A 22190-nucleotide genomic window follows, 5' to 3' on the forward strand; every position below is an offset into this window, starting at 1 on the left:
ACTGGAGTGATGTGATCCAGTCTCTTGGTCTTAGTGAAGACTGGAGTGATGTGATCCAGTCTCTTGGTCTTAGTGAGGCCTGAAGCAGCAGCGTTCTGAATCAGCTGCAGCTATCTGATTGATTTTTTAGGGAGACCTGTAAAGACCCCGTTACAGTAGTCTAATCTCCTGAAGATGAAAGAATGGACCAGTTTTTCCAAATCCTGCTGAGACATAAGTCCTTTAACCCTTGATATATTCTTAATGTGACAGTAGGCTGACTTTGTAATTGTCCTAATGTGGCTGTTAAAATCCAGGTCTGAGTCCATGACTACATCCAGATTTCTGGCTTTGTCTGTTGTTTTTAACATTGCTTGGTCTTGACTTGGTCTTGTTACACTCTGGTCTCGGTGATGATTGGTCTCAATTTAGGGGGTACAATGTTTGTATGTTTAAATGTACTGTGAGTCTAAATTGTTAGTTGTGGGTGGGGGGGTCCTGAAATAATGTTTTCTGATAAAGAAGAGGCGTGGTTTACTTAGGCTGCGTACCTGTGTAATAACATGATCTGAGTCACATGACGGTGACATAACCAAAGTACATATCCTGGGAGTCCTTAAAAACTTTTATTAAATTAAATTTATTTTATTTATTATTTCACTGAAAGCAACAATTATATCGTTAATTGCAATGACTTCTGAGACATTTAATGCACAGCAACATTTTGAATTACTCTGTGTATGTTTAAATTATTCATACTGTGTGATTCCCGCATTAACAGAAAGTGTGTGTATGTGTGTGTTTTCTTTCAGCAGCGGAACCTGGAGGGCTACGTGGGCTTCGCCAACCTGCCCAACCAGGTCTATCGGAAGTCTGTGAAACGAGGCTTTGAGTTTACTTTAATGGTTGTCGGTAAGTTGGAACCCTCTACATCTGACTCATGACGGAGTGGTGAATGTGTGTGTTTGCGTCGGTTCCTGTGAGAGTGTTTGTGCGCCCAAGCCGAACACCTGCCCGTCCGTCTGCATCCGCTCGTCTGAGTGTGTTTTCATTCTTGTGCGAGTGTGTGTCATCGGCGCAGGTTCAAAGGAGGAAAAGCGTGTGTGGCATCCAGCGCACTCAGGAGGACGAGTTGACAATTTAAAAAGCTGTTTCTGCAGGACGGGGGCCCCCCGTGTGGCCTGGCTTTAACATCTACAGCGGGGGTGCCAAACTCAGTTCCACCCGGGGCCACACTGGAAAATGAAAATCACATCAAGGGCCAGACATTAATAGTTTTATTTTATCAAAAAGAAAAAATCATTGACTGTATTATTGCATCTTCTCACTTACAGTTTGCAGTTTACATAAAGCCCTAAACAAGCCTGCAGAATAGTTCCTTAGCCATCATAAAGTTAAGCTAATCAAGCAAAACAATGATTACATCTTTAAAGACTCCCAACAACCTGTTTCACAGCCTGAATATGCAAACTCACCGGGTCTGTGGAGATTTTTAAATCTCAATGTGGGCAAATCTGACAAATTCAGTTCTATGTTTGAGAAACAGTTTCCCATTTACTGTGGATCTAATTGATATTCACGCCGGATCAAGATTTGTGAGGGCCCTGTTTGGCCCTCTGGCCTTGAGTTTGAACATGTGGTCTACAGTGTTGTTGAGTGACAGAAATGGAGCATGTGAAAATATATTTTGTCGAAGCTAGATTCCCACAGCTTCTAGGGGAGTAGTCTCTGTGGCCCCAGGTCACATAATAACACATCTGTGTGCTTTGGACGACTCGATTTGGGACGTGAGCCGCAGGATGTTGGCTCAAGTAGAAATGAACTTGGCCACAAAATGTGGCTAACAGCATTACAGAAGGAAGGAAGTGGACAGAGGAGTGGAGGGACCATGCGTTTGGCTTTCTTTATGGACACACCACTCTAAAACATGCATGAGTAGTTTTCATAGCAGGGTTTTCCCTTCCATTTTACGTCTTATGCCTGCCATACACTAGAAGACTTTGAACAGACTGAAATCTGACACCATCTTACATCTAAAGACAACCATCTCACATCTGACGTTAAAGACATAAAGTCATAAAGACGTGGAAGTCTTCCACTAGTCTTGTTTTGGAAGCGGTAAACTTCAGGGAGAGACTGCAGACGTTCTGTTCTGCAGTACATGCAGATGAATGTCTGCAGCACCCGGGGGTCTGCGTTTATCTGCCGGTAAAACTCTGCTGGATGACTTTCTTCAGAAGGGTTGGAAATCTACAACTTTGCCTCTTTAGTGTTTAGCTTGGTGCGGTGCCATAGCAACAGTAAACAACACGGGCTCTAGCTGTTGCAGCTTCCTGTTTGGTGCTGGAGGGAGTGGCCAAGGGTTTTTAATCACTGCCTAAGTGTATCAACAAAAAACGATTGGGGGAGCATCTGGCGTTGTGGAAAGCATCGTCTTCTTCTGGCTAAGGCGGCACGATCACTAACAAAATGATAAACCAGTTCTTTTGGTCAGTATTGAGATCGTGATTATTTACCATGATAAGTCACATTCAAATAAAAAGAGCACTCTTTTACTTCAATGTTGTGAAGAATAACAGATCCATAAAAATGATTGTGTTTTGATTCCTTCTCAGTGTGAGAGTCTTTCCTGTCAGTTACTGTAACGATTTGTCTCCTCTAACACACACATGCACGCCCTGTGCACAGCGGGGAGGATGTGTCCGGTTTCGCTGTGGTAATGCAGCGCAGCTGTGCCTGGTGCAGTCCAGTTTTAGCCTGAGAGACGCAGAGACGCGAGCCTGCACGGAGCTGCTGCAGACAGCTGCTTAGATTCAAATGAGACATTGTGACATTTAGGGCAGGGGTCGTCTACGTTTGTAGGCCAAGCAAGCCGAGTGAAGTGTAAAATAAATGGCCGCATGCAATGAAAAACAAAATGCACGTGTCGTGCTCGGCCCTTAATCGCATCTCCATTAACGCGTTACTGCTGACCGCCCTCCTCTAAATATTTCATGTCTGTGTTACTATCACAGTTGGACCCTTAAAAAAATCCTTTCCTATTGTGCTTCTTTCTTAAACTTTGTTTCAGCTAGCCTTAAAATGTTTAAAATGTCATAAATCTGGTGGTGACCCCAAATGAGTTCAGTGGACAGAGAAGACATTAACACAAAGAGGCGTCCAACCTTTATTATTTCAGCCTGGGGTTTTAGCTTCCTGTTTAGTAAACAGCTACTGTGGAAGAGACACAGGAGGGACACAAAGACAGCCGAGTGATGTCTTGGGTGAGAACCAGAGAGAGCTCCGCAATCAATTAGATCCTGTTTCAGGCCCTCTCACATATGGGCCCCTCTGTCTCTCTCCACTGCGTTTTTGGCTCCCAGCCCTGCATACCCCAGCTGATCCAAATTTCACACACAAATGTGAAGAACATAGCAGTTTGTTCAGCGCTACACACAGGGTTTTTCTACTCTCAGAATGAGCCTTTAGGGTGGGGGTGACTACGCACACAATGAGTCTGTATTACTTTATTATTAGAAATGATCTTATTTCTGACAAGTTGATCAACAAAATGTCTATTTTGCTTGAGTAAAGGAAACCCCAAGGAACAAAACGGGTGAAATATATGTAAATACTACCGTTAAAGGGTTCAGTTCCAGTCCAGCTGACTGAAACCGAACCAGGCCAAACGGAAATCAAACCATGCCAATATCCGGGTATGGTGAATTCAAAAGGCCAAGGAAATGGCCTGATCCATGAAAAAACTGGTCTTTAGTATAATAAAAAATCTGCCTGCTTCTATGGGAATTTACCATGGGGGGTGTATACTTATGCCCCCTGTATTTTAAGGAAGAAAGTTTATTTATTTATGATACATAATTCATTCACAAAGAAAATTGGTGTCCTTAAATGTCAAATCTTTCCTCATTCTTTTAATTAAGGCATTAAGTTCATTTTTCATTTCCAAAAGATTTTTTTTGTTGTTGCTCTTTTTAGTCAACTATAGCATGGGTTTGTACAGTTATGAGCACAGTACTGTGTAACTTTGGCAAAAGGTACATTAAACTCCCAATTCCTGGGTCATTAGACAAAGAATCAACCAGAAATGAGGAGTACAAAGTTCATACATATGACCATGATCACAAGCCAATGTAATGGAAAAGTGAGAGAGGAAATAGGAAATACCAGCGTTAGGCAGAGGCAAGAGAGCTGGTGGTTGTTTTTTCATTTGAGAAACAGCCCACATTAGGCCGACTGAAAGTAAAGCTTGAAGGCTGGCCTCAGTACTGCTGAACTTGGCGTTGTAGTGAAGTGTGAAGGCTGGACTCAGAGGCCCAGGACTGGAGGCAGATGGTGGAGTATAAGATCACTGGGCAGGAGCCGGCAGCTTACTTAGCAAAATATGTTTTCTTGTACAGATATAAGTCTTGTTTCTCAATTTTCAGTAGGAAAAGTCTGTTGTTGATTATGGGGACATTCTTTGCATCCATGCTTCATCTGCCTCATTGAATCCTCGATGCAATATATCACAGCGCTCTATGTTTTATTACTGGTTCTGGGTTTCTTGCCCATCATTGTATTTTGTATCTACAAGTGGGCTCGCCTGCATCCAAATAGAGCAACATTGTTTACTGTTCATCTTAAAGCCTTTATGTAGGAAGAATCCACTGTATCCATTTTCACTGCTAAATATTAAACCACATATCAGACATGCTCCCGGACACACACTAGACTTATCAAGCATCAATTGTAAGTTAGGAAAAGGGCTTTTAGATGATCTAATTTCTTAAATATTGAATATCTGCAGATACCGCAATCCAATACTTGTATTTGCTTAGATAACAGAGCTGCACGCCTTTTTTTGTCTACAAAAATAGCTAAGTAACAAAGTAAGTCAAATGTGTATTATGGGTAATACACATGAGTGCAGCAAGAGAGACTTTTCTCTCAACACCAGAACAGTTCTTTTATGTTAGGAATTGGTTCCCCGCTGGACGACGGTAACTAAACGCCTGACGGCTCTTGCACTTAATAGTCACTTGACTGATTGATGGATTTTCTTCTTGTGCTTACCGATGTCGGCTCCAGAGGATAAGTTCCTGGTGGAATCACGGAAGGAAACCATGTTAGTTTAAAAAGCATCTAGGCCGTCTGGCGGTGCGCAGGTCGTGCAGGTCGTGTGTGAATTAGAGACTGTTCTTGTTTTTAATAGCCCTCTCATTTAACTGCATCAGTGTTTTTTTAGTTAGTTTTCTATTTTATTACATGTATGGTTGTATTAATTATTGGTACTGTTATTTTTTAGATTGTTTTTGTTTCTTTTTTTATTTGTGGTGTAATCAGGGCGTCGTTGGAAAAGAGAGCTTCCAATGCCCTCCCTGATTAAATAAAGCTGTTAGAAGGAGCTGTTATTACAAAACCAACACATTTACTGTCCATGTTACTCAACACTTTCTCTAGCTTAATGGCTCTCTCTTTGTCATTTGCAGTTGTGACGGCATCCCTGTCCCATGCACTATTAAGCAAAATCTCACGTATATGTCCAGTGGAAGAAAAAGCACACAAAAATGGCCAAAAGAAAATTAAATGTTGTTAATATACATGATCTAATAAGACATACATAAAATAATTAGACAAACACATATAGGCTGTTGATCTACTGTTCTCCACCTTTAAACATGACTGAGCCTCTGACATGGAAGATTACGGAGAGAGAAGGTGACTCAGCATGTTCATGGAATGAACACACAATAAAAACCTCAGTAGACACAACATTTCCTTACAACTTGTGTGTGACGAATATGTCAAAATCTAATCTTTGTCTAGCTGCAATTATCAATGCATCGAGATGCATTGATAATTGGCGCCCAGAGATCCCCCCTACTAGAAGACTCTGAAGAGACTCAGGTCTGACCCCATCTCACATCTAAAGACAACCATCTCATATATAACCTGTAAAGACTGTGGAAGGGTCACACATTGAACTAGAACTTCAGGGAGAGTACATGCAGATGAATGTCTGCAGCACCCGAGGTCTGGGTTTATCTGCCGGTAAAACCCTGCTGTTCGACTTTCTTCAAAGGGTTGGAAATCTACAACTTTCCCTCTTTAGTGTTTAGTTAAGTGCGGTGCCATAGCAACCATAATCAACACCGACTCTAGCCATTAGCTGCTTCCTGTTTGGTGCTGGAGGGAGAGCACCTATTGGTCGTTCACAATGTTCACGTGATTTACTTTGACTTCCGAGACTTAAATATTACGATAATATCAAACATTTTGTTTTTGTCCTCATGTCCAGACGGGATTTTAATGAGCTTACACCAAACGACTGAGACGACGGGAGACCCGAATACAGCAAGACTCTCAGGATTTCATTCCGATATCAGAAAATATTCTGCGACAGTGAAATCGCTTGAAAAGTCATTCTGTGTAAGGTCGGGTAAGAGTAGGAACTGGGGACTCGTTTGATTAAGTGTGTGAGAGAGCGATAACAAAGGTCAGACTGGCTGAAATGTGAGCTCTAATATGTCTCTTGGTGAGACGCTTGAGATTAGCAGATAACGGAATCCCGCTGTACTGGGTTTATGACTGCAGCCGGCCATGTGGGTAACTGGGTTAATATTACCAAAGGAGATAGACTAAACTGATACATCTTTTATAATCGAGTGCTCTGTGTGCCATACAAGCATAGGCATGTGGGTGTGAATAATCAAAAGAAGTCTGGTAGTATAACATTAAAGCAACACTCACATTACATCACCATGTTACATGAAAGGGAATCTGTTTAAAGGAAAGTTTCCAGTATTTCTCTATCTGGGTCTGTTTCTAATCTTTTCTGAGTCCACCCAGAAGTTAACGAGGCTGTACACCTGGGGAGTGGTGATGACTCAGAGGTAGAACGGGTCGCCCCTAAACCCCAAGACTGGTGGTTCGATTCCAGGTTCCTTCTGCCACATGTCCTTGAGCAAGATACCGAACCCAGACTCTCTGAATGTATCGCTGTCCACTCCTAATGCTTACGGTGGGTTAAATGCAGAGATTCCGTTTCACTTCATTTCTCCTTCCAGTACTGAAAAAAAAGCGGTGGGCTGTGACCACACGGCTGTCACAGACCGCTCACCAATATCATCTAAAAATAAAATTAAAAAAAGAAGCTCAGACTACAACCCAAACAGTGGGAGTGTGACTTCATTCTCTGCTATGGACGCCATTACTCCTCTCTCTCTTTATATCTTTACAAAGCAAATATTGGTTTTCTGCCATATCCGTGTTCTGAATTTTGAGTACAGTAACTCTTTAGTACCCCTGTAACACAAAAATGGAGAGAGTTGTGTACAAGGCGAGTGTCGGTGAGTGGGCGTCACTGCCCCTTTAGGTTATGTGAATGGAAACACATCCTGCTAACTGCATAGCATCAAAATAAGCTAACTAAACTTGCTGACTGTTGATCTGCAGTGGTAACAATATGGATTCAAATCCTAAATTCAGCTTTTTCGGATTAAAAATCTGCAAAAGTATATGTAGTGGATGTCAGTGGCAGTCACACGGACTGGATGGAAGGATTTGCAATGACAGAGGCATGCTACAGGTACCGCTGAAATGATGAAATACAACTTAGGAAAGGTATACGAGGGGTGCATCACGTTGAGCCACCTTCTACTTTTTGACTGCTTTGCCACGTTGCTGTAGTGGACTGTGTGGCTTTATGGGATTTTGGATGGTTCTGATTGGGTGTGTAGTTTCATTTTTGGTTTTAAAACAATTATTGGTATGACAGTCAGAATTGTGGTAGTCTACAGTACATTGAAGACGTTTCATTTCCGATGTCACCGGATGAGAACTATGGTTACCTGGTCCTCAGATCTCTGCAGGGTAAATCCAGACAGCCAGCTAGACTGTCTGTCCAATCTGAGGACTTTGGTAGTTTTTCTGCCTTTAGTAGGTCTTTCTCTAAGAAGGAACTTCACCAGAAACTTCTCTTCTGGTGTTTTTTTTATTATCTTAAGCTCTCTTTTCTTCCTCCCATCTATCCAACTCTCTCTCTTTACCCTCTCGATCTGCCTCTCTCTAAGGGGGCAAAAAGCAGCTTCCTGCCCTTTTTGTCCAGCTGGCAGATTGAATCAAACTCCTGAAAAGATTAGCAAGATCCAGCGAAATGTGTAGAAATGTGAACAGAGCTGAGAGTCGGAGCTGGGGAAGTGATGCCTGCTTCATGCTGCTTCTCATTTATAACGAGGCCACTACTTCACAGTCCTGCTGCCTCTGCTTTCCTAAAGCAACTCCGGAGGAAAGCACATCACAAGCTTTTTATGAGTTTGACCTTGCAAGAAGAGCTGCGAGTTGCATTGTGTCAGAGTTGAACTGAGGCTATTTAGCAGAGGCACCGTGGCTTCGCCCGGCGCCCATGATGATTGGGGTTGGTTTAAAGAAATGCAAATAAACCAGCATACAGTTTTCTCCCAGATTGTTGTGTGGACTAGCCAGACCCTCCTCGCAGCACTGTCGAGGAAGGTCTGGCAATGCAAGACTGCTGTGATAGCGTTACAGACGTGCTAGATGCAGTCACAAAACTCAACAGGTGTGTAGTTAAGATGAGGAACACAGTACAGCAGGACCTTCATACACTACTCAAGGCCTGTGAATAAAGAAGAATCTAAAGTGCTGGATGAGCTTGAATCGCTTTTACAGTCCAGTAGTAGTCAGCCTACTAAGCCGCTGTCTGTTTCTCTACCTCACTGATCCATGTGTGATTGAAAGACAGTAGATGGGCCTGTCCTAATATTTATCCTGGTGTGCGTGCGTGTGTGTGTGTGTGTGTGTGTGTGTGTGTGTGCGTGTGTGTGTGTGTGTGTATAATAACATTGTGCAATGTCTGTGTTTCCCGATAAGACGGTCTGACAGGCTTAAGGATTGACCGCCTTGCCTACTGACCTTGCAGAAGGGAGTGAGTGAAGGAAGGCTTTGGTCTAGTTAATCTGCTGCTTAACCAGATGTGCTAATACACACCAAGCACACACATTCATGCACTCATGCTCACACACTTCTTCAATGTGTTGACCCATGTGTAAGAAATGTATGTCCTATTCACAACTATCATTTCATCATAAAGGCTCAAAATGTGGAATAATAACTTCCCCCAGCTACAGTCAGCGTTTCACAACTTAGAGTGACCCGTTACAGCGAAAGGAACAAACTGGTTGTTAACGTGACAGAGAAGCTTGTGAAGCTCTCAAACACACTAGCCACAGCCGGAGCTGTGTGTGTATGTGTGGATTTGTTGGCCAGAAGGAAAGGGGTATTAAATGTATGCCTCGCTGCATTAAAGTCAATGATCTCGGCTAGCCTGGCCACTCATAGTTTTCAAATGGAAACACAAAGAATAAGGTGAAGATTGCTATTAGCTATGACCTATGGCTACGACCCCTACTATGAGGACAAGCAAGACCATCTCTGCATCCATTCCTACAGCTCAGCTGCCAGGGCTACAGAGGCAAACGTGAAGAGCAACTGCTACTTCTCTGCTGGGCATCCTGCTAGCCAGTGTCCTGCTAGCCAGTGTGTAGGCGCCAGACGGTGACCTGGTTGGCCTCTGTCGGTTTCCAGTGGGATGCTGGGAGTTGTGGTGTCCTTTTGATGAGCCTTGGCTGGATCCTGGAGTGTCGGTGCCACTCAGCCGAGTGACTATTTTTCTGTTTGGCGATCCGAAGGACACATTCTGCTTAATGATGAATCATTCACAAGTTTAAGGAGCTGATAGGACAGCATTTCACAACATTTCACTAAAATTGCAACTCATATGATTTCATGTGACAAATAAAATTGACTGATCTTCCTGGAGGATTTGGAGGAAGTGGCTACAAAGAGGGACAAGCGGGCTACTTTCCTTAGCCATTGCAACTCGAACCCGGATAAGGAGTAGAAAATAGGTGAATGAATGGGATATTACACTGTGTTAAATCCTTCTTTTATTGAGTCAACACCCTGTATAATGCATTATGGGCTACACACAGCTGTGCTTCAAGACCATAAAGTACATCATTAGCTGTTTTTTCTTGCAGGCTGTGCCCAGTTTTCAACCTGCCACACTGTAAATCAAAGAATGACAAGTTGGTAATTGTGTCATTTTGCAGAAAGATGTTCCCATGTCACATTGAAGACAACAGAATTCTCCAATGTGAGATGCTGCTTCATACCATCCTTTCAGACTCACAGCTGCTTGATTCCCCGCTCTTGCACGTCTTGAACACGATGCAACATTCATGCACTTCATTTTGGGTCTTCTTTATAGTCCTTGATTAGCAAGAAACCTTGTGGATTGTTGTCAGTCATTCTTTAGCTGAAATTCACCATAGAGGAAACAGAAACATGTACTTATACTATAATACTATATATGTATTTACACATTAATTGTGCTAGCCATAAAACCCACTGGTCTCTAAGTAGGCCAGCCTTAAAGTTGCAGGATGATGTCAAAGACTGTAGCTAGTCTTTTCCAGTCTGATCTCTGTCCCAGATGTGTGGTCAGTTTAGTATTAGGCGTCCATGTTCAGCAGCACAGGACTCGTCATTATTGGCGGACAGCAGCCTGTTTACACACCTACCTCACTGTGGTTCTGCATTGCCTCTGGGCAAAGCACTCTACACAGGCTACTTTGTGTCACTGTGTATGAGTGTGTGGATGGGGTCCTGCACATGTGCATGTTCATGCATGCTCGGTCAAACCACTGCAGGCAAATCTTTCCCTCTCCTTTCTAATTTTCTCTGTGCGCTGCTCCAGTTCTCTGTCTCTATTTTGAGATGCACATGTCTACTGTGACCCAGCACGTGGCGATTCTTTCAGATTTAGACTAAGGCTTAGTGGGTTGCTCAGTCTCTTATTTAAAAAAATAAAAAAAACAGGGAGAGTGGGTTGTGTCCCTCCAAGGCTCTTGTAACCAACCTGTGTGGGTCACTGCTGTCACACAGAGGGCTGACACACTTTAGGTTGGATTGGGATGCTTCCAAAGTAATAGCTGGACTTGCAGATCCTTATCTTTGCCAAAACATTGACCTTTGCCCTTGTTTTCAGCCAGTCCCATTTAACCTCAAGAATGGAGAATTATCTTTTCCAGCAGTCTGGTGTTCAGCAAACAAACCTTTTTCGCATCCACCGTCTGTGACTCTCTGCTGTTCATTCCCTCATGTCTGTGTGTTCCCCAGAGGTCTCATTTCACACTCTCTGGTTCAGGCCTCACACATGCCTGCTAGGTGTGTGTCTGTGTCTGTGTGTCTGTATGTTTGTGTTGGGTGCTAGTTAGTAGGCCTGTCAGAATGTGGGGGGGCCAGCTGCTGCCTCAGGGCTGGGAGAGAGACAGAAGGAGGGAGAGACAGAATGGGAGAAAGAGAGGGAGGAATGTCAGGAATCCCATGGGAAACACTCTGACCGTTTCTATTTGTTTTTCTGTCTTTCACAGTCCATTTCGCTATACCTATTTTAATGTGTACATATTTAATATGCATGGTTTTCAATATGCACGTTAATATGCTACTGCACACCAATGAGTAAGCATTGATAAACCAGTCCGATTCACGGGGCACCAGCTCTACCGTCCATTAAATTCATTTCTACTCACTCTGGTTGCTTTAAACCTATCACAATAGCAATTTAAAGTATTGCACTATTGCACTAATACATGAAATTCAGGAAGTCTCATGATCTGTTTTTCAATAGAACAAATGATGTAACACAGAGACACTAATTGCAAGTTTGTTTGTCATTCTGCATCAAAGGGTTGCTTAACGTAACGCTACACAATTAAAACCTTAGAAACTGTTCACTTGCTCCACCTCAGCTCCACTGATGTATACGGCTGTGGGATAATTTTTCTAAAATCAACAATCAGCTCCACGGTTTTGCAAACGTTGAGCCAAAAGTTGCTCTCTGAGCGCCGCTCTGCAGGATTGCTAATTTCCTCTCGATATGAAGTCTCATCGCTGTTTGTAATCCAGCTGATGATGGTGGTGTTGTCCCCGAACTTCACAATCAAGTTCTCTCCCATGGCGGGATTGCAGTCATGGGTGTACAGCATGAAGAGGAGGGGGTTGAGCACATAGCCCTGGGGGGTTTTGGTATTTTTGCACTAGAGTGGAGGAGGTGTGACTGCCAATCCAAACTGCCTGGGGGCTTTTTTATGGGGAAGTCCAATATCCAGTCGCATAGTGTATTACTGAGCTGAAATTAACAACACAATTCTAATATAAGTGTTTTTTATTTTCAATTTCAATTTGCCCTCTTATGGACATAGTTTTTTTAGGAGGATCATTTGAATGTCATTTTTGGTTTATGTGTACTGGATTAATCAAATGATATGAAGATAAAAAATGAGAGGAGCCTTTTGTGTGTGCTCTCTCGACTGTCCATTGCTTGCTTCCCTCACTACTGTTTTCTTCTCTTGCACCAATTCGCTTAAGCTGACTAGCCATCAGGTGGATTCATGTTACCGACGTCTCCGACGCCGATCAACACAAGGCAGACGAGGACCAACCCCAGCACACTGCAAAAACTAGTGCAACGCTAACCGATGGCCCAACGTAGACCAAAGGGCGAGCATCACCTTTGGTTTGTCAGGGCCTTAGGTCGGCAGGAGAAACAGGGAAATGTGGTCTTCTTGTCCAAAGTGCGGGCGGGGGAGGGCTTTGTAGCAGCTTGGCATTTTTCTGTAAACATGGTCCCGGGTATTGTTTTCCCCGGTCACTATTATTAGCAGCAACGTGTGGTGTCCTTGTTTTTGTTTTGTATGATTTATATTTTATTGATTTTATTCAAATGAAAACTGCACATATCAGAGTGGTCTTTTATTGTGGCCAGCCTACGCACACCTGTGCAATAGTCCTGCTGTCTAATTAGCATCTTGATATCACACCTGTGAGGTGGATGGATTGTCTTTTTTGCAGCACAGTTGTTAAACAGTTGATGAATGTTGTTTTATCAGTGTAATTTAACATATCATAAACGGGGCCAGGACACCCCACTAACACCTGGTATTGACATTTGATCTGGTCTCTATCTGGATATGTTATCGCTCTATCTGGATAGCAACATCCTGTCCAATGTGTCTTTGCATATACACCTGGTATTAAAATGTCTTTTCATTGTCTTTTGTGCCCACATTGGGATCAGATCTGAATATGCAAATATATTGAATTTGCAAAAATGTAAGCAGGGCTGGCTGCAGCATAGACAGACACTGAAGACGGAGAAATGAGATTCATGCTTAGGCTAGATGGAGAAGGAGATACTGTATGCATCCTTTTCTTATTGATAGAAAGGAACTGAGGGAAATCTAAAGGATTACAAGATACGGATTATGCAGTTGCTTACATGCGTTTGGAAGTTTTCTGTTTTTTTTTGTTCATGGTTTAATTACACTGAAATGGCAAAATGGACTTCAGATAAAAACATCAAGCCCCTCATGGGATGCAGTGTCACACCGGGCCAATCAATAACAGATTTGGTAGTCTTGTTTTGCCTGCATGTGTTCCACCAAGCCTGGACAGCCTGAGTGGAAACCGCTGGAACACGGGATCCTTATGTCCCAAAGTGTTTCGTCCCATTACAAATGAAGAAACTTAGGAGTATATAAGCGTCACTACCCTTTAACACAGGGCAAAATGATCCCCCCCATAGTCACGATAATAATGTTAAAGTACAAGGGGCAGCAGTGATACAGAAAAGAAATAGGACAAATGGAAGGGGGGGTTGAGGCTGAGTGACACAGCAGTGACAGAGCTGTACGGAGATGGAAGGATGTCTCAGTAAGAGGAAGAGAAACAGCAGGGATGAGCTGAAGGCTCAGCAATCCATCACTGGCAGTCAGGTCATTAGTGTGTTCACAGAGAGCTGCCACTTGTCATGTGGAACCAATATTTAATTAAAGCTGAACCAGTGATGGCTAATTGGGATGGACCTGCCCTCAGGGTGGGGGTTAGACTACTGCAGCGAGCATCTCTAACACTGTGGGGCTGTCTGTCAGAGAAACTAATTAACTAACTAATTTGTTTACAAATCCTCCACTTAAGCTGTGCAGCCAATGACAAACAAACGGAGATCAAAATGCTGCTTAGTTTCTAGATGTTAGTCTAGAATTTTAGATTGTATTTCCACAGCACTGTGGTGTGAGGTCCGGCCACACCACAGATACCTTCTGGGTTGTTTGCACTTCTTTAAACCAATCACAGTTGTGTTGGACACACTATGTTCTGATTGCAGCTTCTGCTAGAGTCTCGGGAAGGAACTGGTTCTGGTGGAACATTTGCCCCCGCAAAAGAAAACGCCACGTTCAATATTAAATATCATGAGCTATTTAAATCAGCTGATACATGGTTACACCTCATTATCTCTTACCAGTGGATCTCTGTGTGTACTTCGTCCACAGCAACCCCACCAATCGGTCCCAAAACCTCCCAGTTAGAGAGGAAATGACCTTTACTTCATCTTTACAAGCATTCCCTGTAAGAACCAAGCAGGCCTGCCTTGTTGAATCCCCATTTTCTTTGATGTTTTAGTGCGTAACCTTTTGATATTAATGAACGCCCGTTCCATTCAAGCCAAATGGGTTGCTACAAAGCTAATTCAAATTGTCAGCTCCACGCGATCACAGAAGGCTTGTATCATGTAGACGTGAGCTGTGTTTTAGGCCTCTGTCTGGACTTCTATGATGACAGATCTCTGCTCAGCTAGGCCTGGTTCAGCCTGGTTCAGCCTGGTTCAGCCTGTCATCAGACGGACAGGGCCATAGCTGTTGAACATGGTGGAGCATTTAACATAGAAAGAGATTGATATTTTTCTTATTTTTTATTTGTCATAGTCGAGAGCTATACAATGCTAAAAATAGAGTGAATATTGGACTTATGTTCATAGGCTGGATTGTAGGAGCCAACAAATAGCAGAATAATAAATCCTAATAAAATTTCATACAAGCAATTTGTCTTCTTTTAACAGGATCCAGATGCTTAGTTTAAAAAGAAAGTATTTAGGTACATATTGTAATATGTGGGATATTGCTGAAGTAGCAAGGATCACTTCAAGGGGGAGGGGAGTATATTTTGTCCCCAACGAGGATGAAAATAGTTCAGCAGAGGCAGGGATATGTAGACCAGAAAGGTCCCACGCATCACCCTCCCCCCCGAAATATGGCACGCTGCAGCTCATCATTGAGGGACAGACATACCCAGACTCAGCCGCCCCTCTCCAGGGTTAGGTAACATTCCCTTCTTTACAGCGCAGGGAGGAGTGGGAGGAAGATTACATACATCTGCCTTATCTCGACATGAAATGAAATGATGTGTGTGTGTGTGTATTTGACCTCTGACTTTAAACAGTCCATCAAACTGGTTGTCTGAGACACTGAGACAAAGTGTGTTCATAACTCACACTGGGACAGAATATCCAAAACCGAGCAAACACACAGGGGGGCAGACCCGAGGGGTTAAGAAGGGGTGAAGACTGGAATCCACCGGGGCTTCACACCACGTTGACATGGAATGATGGAATACCCAGATGTCCTGTGGGAAGTAGAAATGTAACCGTTCTTTCTCCAGCAGATGACTCATTAGAAATGTGACAGTACCGCTGCTAAATAGTCTCGGAAAGGAAGTGGTTTTGGTTGTGGTTACGTTCAGAAGTAGTTTTAGTCGTCAACATAGTCCTCAGATTGGACAGATAGTCTAGCTAGCTGTCTGGATTTACCCTGCAGAGATCTGAGGACCAGGTAACCATAGTCCTCAGATTGGACAGATAGTCTAGCTAGCTGTCTGGATTTACCCTGCAGAGATCTGAGGACCAGGTAACCATAGTCCTCAGAAATCAGCGGGAGGTTATAACACCAATACTGGGACAGAGGACAGGGACGGAGAGCCGGCTGGAAATTTGAGACATCTGGCTGAGTTTCTGGCGGCACCTCATGTGCGCCTACTCTACCACTGAACCAACCAAATATAATAATATTTTAATAAAGAAGTTCATGTTTAAAGTTAAAGTACATGGAATCTTTTTTTTACCGTGGTATGGGAATCAGCATCTTGAATCGGGTTATTTTCTGGAATTGGCACCAGCTACTGGAGTTTTGATATCCTGACACCCCTAATGGGCAGTATGAGAAACATAGTGTGTTTTTTGAACATCAAACCTATTCTAGGAAACCCCAAGAGCACAAATATGATGCTGAAAAGGAGTTTAATAGGGGCCTCTTTACTTGTTGTATAGCTTAAGTGGAGGAAGAGCTACTTAAAAAGTACCCCAGTGTGATGGATTCTCCATTCTGTTCCTGCAGCAGTCTAAACCACGCTGACGGCAAGCAGGTCATTCCCAGTTAGTCTCCTTGGTCCAGCTTTTATTATTTCAATTGGATTGGGAAGACACTTTGGGTCATGGGAACTTTTGATTATTGTGTTTCACATTTTTAAACCTTTTCTTAGACTGCACAATGATTTGATGAACCCCCTAAAAACCTAAAAAGAAAAGTGGCCGCTCAAAAGACTTATTGCTGAATCGTGGGAATTAATGTCAGTAGTTACACTAGTTGTTTGTGACTTCTATACATTAAAATAAGATGTACTTAAATGTAAAAAGTCTGTCACTATGTGTAATGTTTGGCTGGGGGGTGGATTGTATATGTGTATAACTACTGTTGTGGAAATGTAGTTCAAGTGTCCTGGACTTTTGCATAATTGTGTATAGGTATACATACATATCATCTGATTTATATAGTTATACTGTTGGGGTGAAGGGGTAAGACACAGAAAGGACATACTGGAAAACCACAACACTTGAAAAGAGTAGTTCTAAATGACTTATTTTAGATAGATTTTGTGGGGATACCCTCCTTAATATTTGTCGTCTTAATGCTCGGTAAGCTACTGCGTACCTACCTAAGTTGGTGTTTGGTCACAAATGATGGGGGTGGGGTGATTTTCAAAGGCTGAAGAGCAGCGTAATAGTGTTTCGGGAGTCAGTCAGAGGTCTTGTTAGGACAAACAGCCATCCTTCCCTCCAACCGACCAACCCAACACCCCTCCAACGCCTTTTCATGAGACACGTGCCAAATGCTCGGCCATTAATCACAGCATTGTGTGTGTGGGAGCATCTGCAGTGTGTGTGTTTGGAGTGGCTGGGCTTTTTTGTCAAGTAAACATCAACGGTGTGTTTGTGCGCCTGCTGTGTCCCTAACATCAGTGTGGGAGCAGAGAATGGAAAGTTGGCAGTTAGGAGAGAAACAGGAAGATTTATATGTAAGGGAAGTGTTCAGTGAAAGGGACGGAGGAAGAGTGGATGAATGGGGATGTTGAGGGAGGGAGTGAGCAAGCAGTAGGTGGAGAGGAAATGTTTTATTCCCTCTATTTGAAAGATTTTCTTGCTTGCAGACAAGCTTCTGACCTTTTTCCTCACAGACCATGAATCTACTTTATTTTCTCTCTAAGAGCAGAGACTGTTTGTGTGTGTGAGTGTGAGCGTGTACGTGCGTGTGTGCGTGCATTATTTGCACATGTTTTTGGGCATGGTTTGTAATGCATGTGTCGTTTGTCTGCTGTGTGTATGTGTGTAGACACACAACGTCTTCTCATTTGCTGTGCTCTTGTCAAATAATACATGAAATGCTAGTTTCTCATTGCTTTGCCAAAATGGAGATGGCATTAAATTCATAATCATATCCCCTTATCTTGTCCTCAGGTGAGTCTGGCCTTGGAAAGTCGACACTCATCAACTCTCTGTTCCTGACTGACCTATACTCCAAGGACTACCCGGGGCCCTCCCAGCGCATTAAGAAGACTGTGCAGGTTTGTTCCCCTGTCATATTTTAAATAGTTTGTCATGATAACAAAGACATTTATATGGAAAGGTAAATAAAAATAAGAAAAACTGCAACATTTTTATAAATTACAAAGACCGATTGATTGAGGAGGTTTGGGTCTACCAAAGATGTTGTAGTATTACTATGCTTTTAACTGTTGGCCTACTAGTCACTTCCTCCAGAGAGCCCCACCCTGGTATTGCATTGAGCTCTCTGTTCATGCCTCATTCACTGCCCTTACAAAGCCTGACTGTTCAAGTGTATGGTGAAGGAAAAACACATCCAAATAGCTCTCATTTAAAAGTAGTTTGGACAAAACAGCACTGCTGTTTAAACATATCCATATCTTAATGCCTCATCAAGTATTTCTTGAAATCTAAAGTTATGTACTGGTAGATCTCCCCGTTTTGGAGGGTCTGGTTGGAGACGGGGAATTGTTACACTGGGGCATGTTGAAATCCTTTGAGGATGTGGTACAGCAATTTAGAATCCCCAGGTTTTCAGGTATTTGCAACTTTGCCATCTGTTATTGGAGATTTTGGTTATTTGATCCAGTTCTTCATCCCCGGGGTCACCCAGAATGTTTAGATAAGGTGTTGATGAAATATGGGAATGTTTATTACGCTTCTGCATAAAATAAGTCAAATGTTCAGATAATATACCAGACACTGACCACCTCCACATCACCTCCCAAACCTCCACATCACCTCCCTATAATAATAGGAAAAAAACACAGTAGGGATGCCCTTAACACTCTCATAATTGGATTATTCAGCATTTTAACCAATTTCATCCAAGCTTTTGTACATTGCTCTTCAAAAGAAGCAAATGTATGCTACATTGGGAGTGCAAAACAATATATTTATTTATGAAGTGCACTTTGCTGTAAACACAAGTACGGACATGGTTACTAAAATAAAATAAATCTAAATAAATTGACACTGATGATGCGGCCATGTACTAAGAATAAAAGGTAAATGTAACTAATACGTATTTGTATATACATTTATATGTAAAGGAGAGAGGGAGCAAGAGATGGCATCTTCTGGAGAGAAGAGAGAGAGAAGGATGGAGGAACTAAGAGGGAAACAGCAAGGACACAGGGCCCGGTTTTGGCCTTTTATGGTCATGACAAACTGAGCAGGAGGATGGAGGTTGCATCTCGAGCAGAGGACAGGAACAGAAAAGGGTCGTGGTCAGGAGAGATGTAGTCTATATTCACAACGGTCCACTTCCGGGATTGCTCCGGTGCCACAGGAAATTCCTCTAGATGTTCTTCTTTTCTGCCGGATGTCCGTCCCCTTCCTCTGTCTCTGTGTTGGGGCTCTAACCTCTGGTGGATTTCTAAGGACTATGGTTACCTGGTCCTCAGATCTCTGCTGGGTAAATCCAGACAGCTAGCTAGACTATCTGTCCAATCTGAGGACTATGGTTACCTGGTCCTCAGATCTCTGCAGGGTAAATCCAGACAGCTAGCTAGACTATCTGTCCAATCTGAGTTTTCTTTTGACTGCCTAGTGAAGGAGTTCAACATCTGGTAAGGATGCCTCCTGGGCGCCTCCCTAGGGAGGTGTTCAGGCACGTCCAGCTGGGAGGAGGCCTTGGGGAAGACCCAGGACTAAGTGGAGGGACGTCCAGCTGGGTTGAGGCCTCTTGGAGGACCCCGGACCAGGTGGAGGGAAGTCCAGCTGGGAGGAGGCCTCGGGGAAGACCTAGGACTAGGTGGAGGGATTATGTCTCCACCCTGGCCTGGAAACGCCTTGGGATCCCCCAGTCGGAGCTGGTTAATGTGGCTCGAGAAAGGGACATTTGGGGTCCCCTGCTGGAGCTGCTGCCCCCACAACCCGACACCGGATAAGTGGATAAAGATGGATGGATGGATAAAAACAATTTTGCAGCGGCTCCATGCCTCCATCCGGCGCTTCCTCTGCAGAGCTGTGGAGGAAGGTCTGGCAATGCGAGACTAGGAGCGATGCAGCCAAGGGGAAAATGGAGGGTTGCTCGTTGCAGTGTGACAGAGTGTATCTTAGGACTAAGGCAGCGATGGGTTAGTAAGAGGTGACTGGGGAGAGACAGAGTATTGGTCGAGAGTCCTTATATTTCTCTTGGGGCCTAAAAGGGTCAGTATCAGGGCAAACATGTTCCCATGAAACCTAACACCCACCCAGCTTTTAAAGGGACATCTTCTTTTTAAATGAGTGCTTTTCAGTGGATCTTATTTATGCCGAAGTGAAGAGTGGTTCATGTGGATTTCAAAGTCACTGATAAATATTTGAAGTAGAGGCAGGACTCTTAAATCAGGACGATATATTCCTAAACTGTCAACTGAGTTAGATCTCAGTAGAATCGATGCTAATGGCCAGGTCACGCCATTCTTAAAATGGCAAAATGCTGAAATCATCATCAGTCATCATCATTCATTTCACCATCAGTTTTACCACTATCAATGGGTTTGCTGGAGTTCAATTTTGAAGAACTTTAACAGAAATTTGCATTGTTGACCCGTAGCAAGCTTGTCAAACTAATGTTTCCTCAGTCAAGAATGAGCTTTGACGCTTAGAGAGTCCCCGATTTTAATCAGAATATACGATGGTCCATTCTTGTTCAGCTGACAGGATTAGAGAAAAGTTGACCATTTTGTCTTCCACTGCTCGATGAAAGAAAACTGGTTTGTAGAAACAACTTCATGGGAGCAAATCGAAACAACTTGTTGTGTTTGTAATTCCACCCAGCTCTACAGACTTTCCCAACAATAATCATTGTAATCATTTCATCACAAAAAGATATAGTAACCAAGAGTCTGTCTGCACCAACTCATAAATAAATGTTAAAGAAATCAGGTGATGTTGCTGTATCTTTTGCATCTCCACTTGACAGCCCCCTCTGTCATGTTGGAGTCTCAGCACGGTGCTACATTGACTCTGTTTTGGCTAGACAGAAAACATTAAGGACAACTTGCTCCAACTCCATTTTGGTCCCTTACTCAGCGAACCTCATGTGAACCCCGTGAGCGCAACCAGGGCGTTCATGCTGTCGTGCGAGTAGCAGTCATCGTGTGTAAGTGTGTTTGCCATGGGTGCTGTGGTCTGAGGCTGAGGGGGGAGAGACTGGGTCAGAGTATTTATATTGCAGAAACATCTCCCATGCTTCGTCGCTCCCTCGCCTTCACCCAGATCCAATTTCTTTTTAAATGATGGTGTTGAGACTGACGGCATTTTTGAGGTTTTCTCCCAATCTGTTTTTCTTCACCGAAACGGTGGAAAATTGCAGATTTGGTTTTGAGATGGCTGACATGTCATGCACAAACACTTACAGTACAAACACACACAGTTGAACACAGCGTGCGGAAACAATTAAACTTAGATATGTCAAATGACTGTAATCCGTGATATATATATATATATATATATATATATATATATATATATATATAAATATATGCTCAGCTGTAAAGTCAGACAGATTATCTGAATGTTTGTGGAAGCTGAAGAATGTTTGTGTTAGAGCGAGAGGGCGGTAGTTTGAGTTTTAAAAAGGGGGGGGGGGATCCTAAAATAACTAGATGGCCTTGTGAAAGAATGCAGCAAAGCGAGGGAACAGCAGACGAGCTGCAGGAAATGATGGATCTTGGTCCCTCACTGCCTCCCTCCCCGCAGACTCATGTTACTTAGAGAGACCGGCTGAAGCAACTCCATTTCAGCCAATGCAAACTAACCAACACCGGGGGTCTGATGCCGGACCGGTCTGATAGTCTCGCATAGTCCTAACCAATTGCAGTGGTCCTGGAAGGGGCTCAGCTCCGGGTGCAGCTAGCGCGTTGTAGCTAAATAGTCTCAAGCAGGAACCCTGGTGGACCATTTGCATCTTGCAAAAGAAAACGCCACATGCAATATTAAATGAAGTTAACCTCATTGGCTCTTACCAGTGTATCCCCAAGTGTACTTTGTCGATAGCACATCCCTGCCTATTAGGGGTGGACAAGTCCTGGTTCGGTTCATACCCCGGTTTAGAGTTCACGGTTCGATACAAGCTCGGTACAGTGGAGGGAAAAGCAAAACAAAAATGCAGAAGGTAAATCTTTCTTTTTAATGTGCATTTCTCAGGCTGTACCACCTGGTGTCACACACTAGCTGCAACAGCCTGAAGTGTGTGAACAGATGTGAACAGTAAACAATAAGTCGTCACCAGACTCGTTCTGGAACTTATAAACAAAGTAAGACAATCAGCTATAAAACTGAAAATACAGCATCAGTTATTTATGAAAGCACAAATGACTTAGAATAATAACAACAAATATGTGGAAGGTATGGCATGTTAGAAAGAGGTACGAGTACATGCAGCAAATACTTAAAGGCCTGTGTGTATTTGTATCTAAAGGCTGGTTAAGCACTATGGGGGGGGGGG

At 43.2% G+C, this 22190-nt stretch overlaps 1 protein-coding gene across 4 annotated transcripts in view; it reads left to right on the forward strand.

Moving 5' to 3' along the window:
- The window catches only part of LOC117948757 (septin-7-like), a 43577-nt gene that overhangs the window by 5327 nt on the left and 16060 nt on the right, over positions 1-22190 (forward strand). For 2 of the 4 annotated variants that reach the window (XM_034878601.1, XM_034878603.1), the window contains exons 2-3: positions 792-891; positions 17666-17772. In XM_034878601.1, coding sequence (XP_034734492.1) covers positions 792-891; positions 17666-17772 — 207 coding nt within the window. The remainder of the gene's footprint in view (positions 1-791; positions 892-17665; positions 17773-22190) is intronic. The other 2 variants (XM_034878602.1, XM_034878604.1) reach the window with 1 other exon arrangement.

Source organism: Etheostoma cragini, chromosome 8 (genome assembly GCF_013103735.1).
Source record: "Etheostoma cragini isolate CJK2018 chromosome 8, CSU_Ecrag_1.0, whole genome shotgun sequence".
Classification (NCBI taxonomy): domain Eukaryota; kingdom Metazoa; phylum Chordata; class Actinopteri; order Perciformes; family Percidae; genus Etheostoma; species Etheostoma cragini.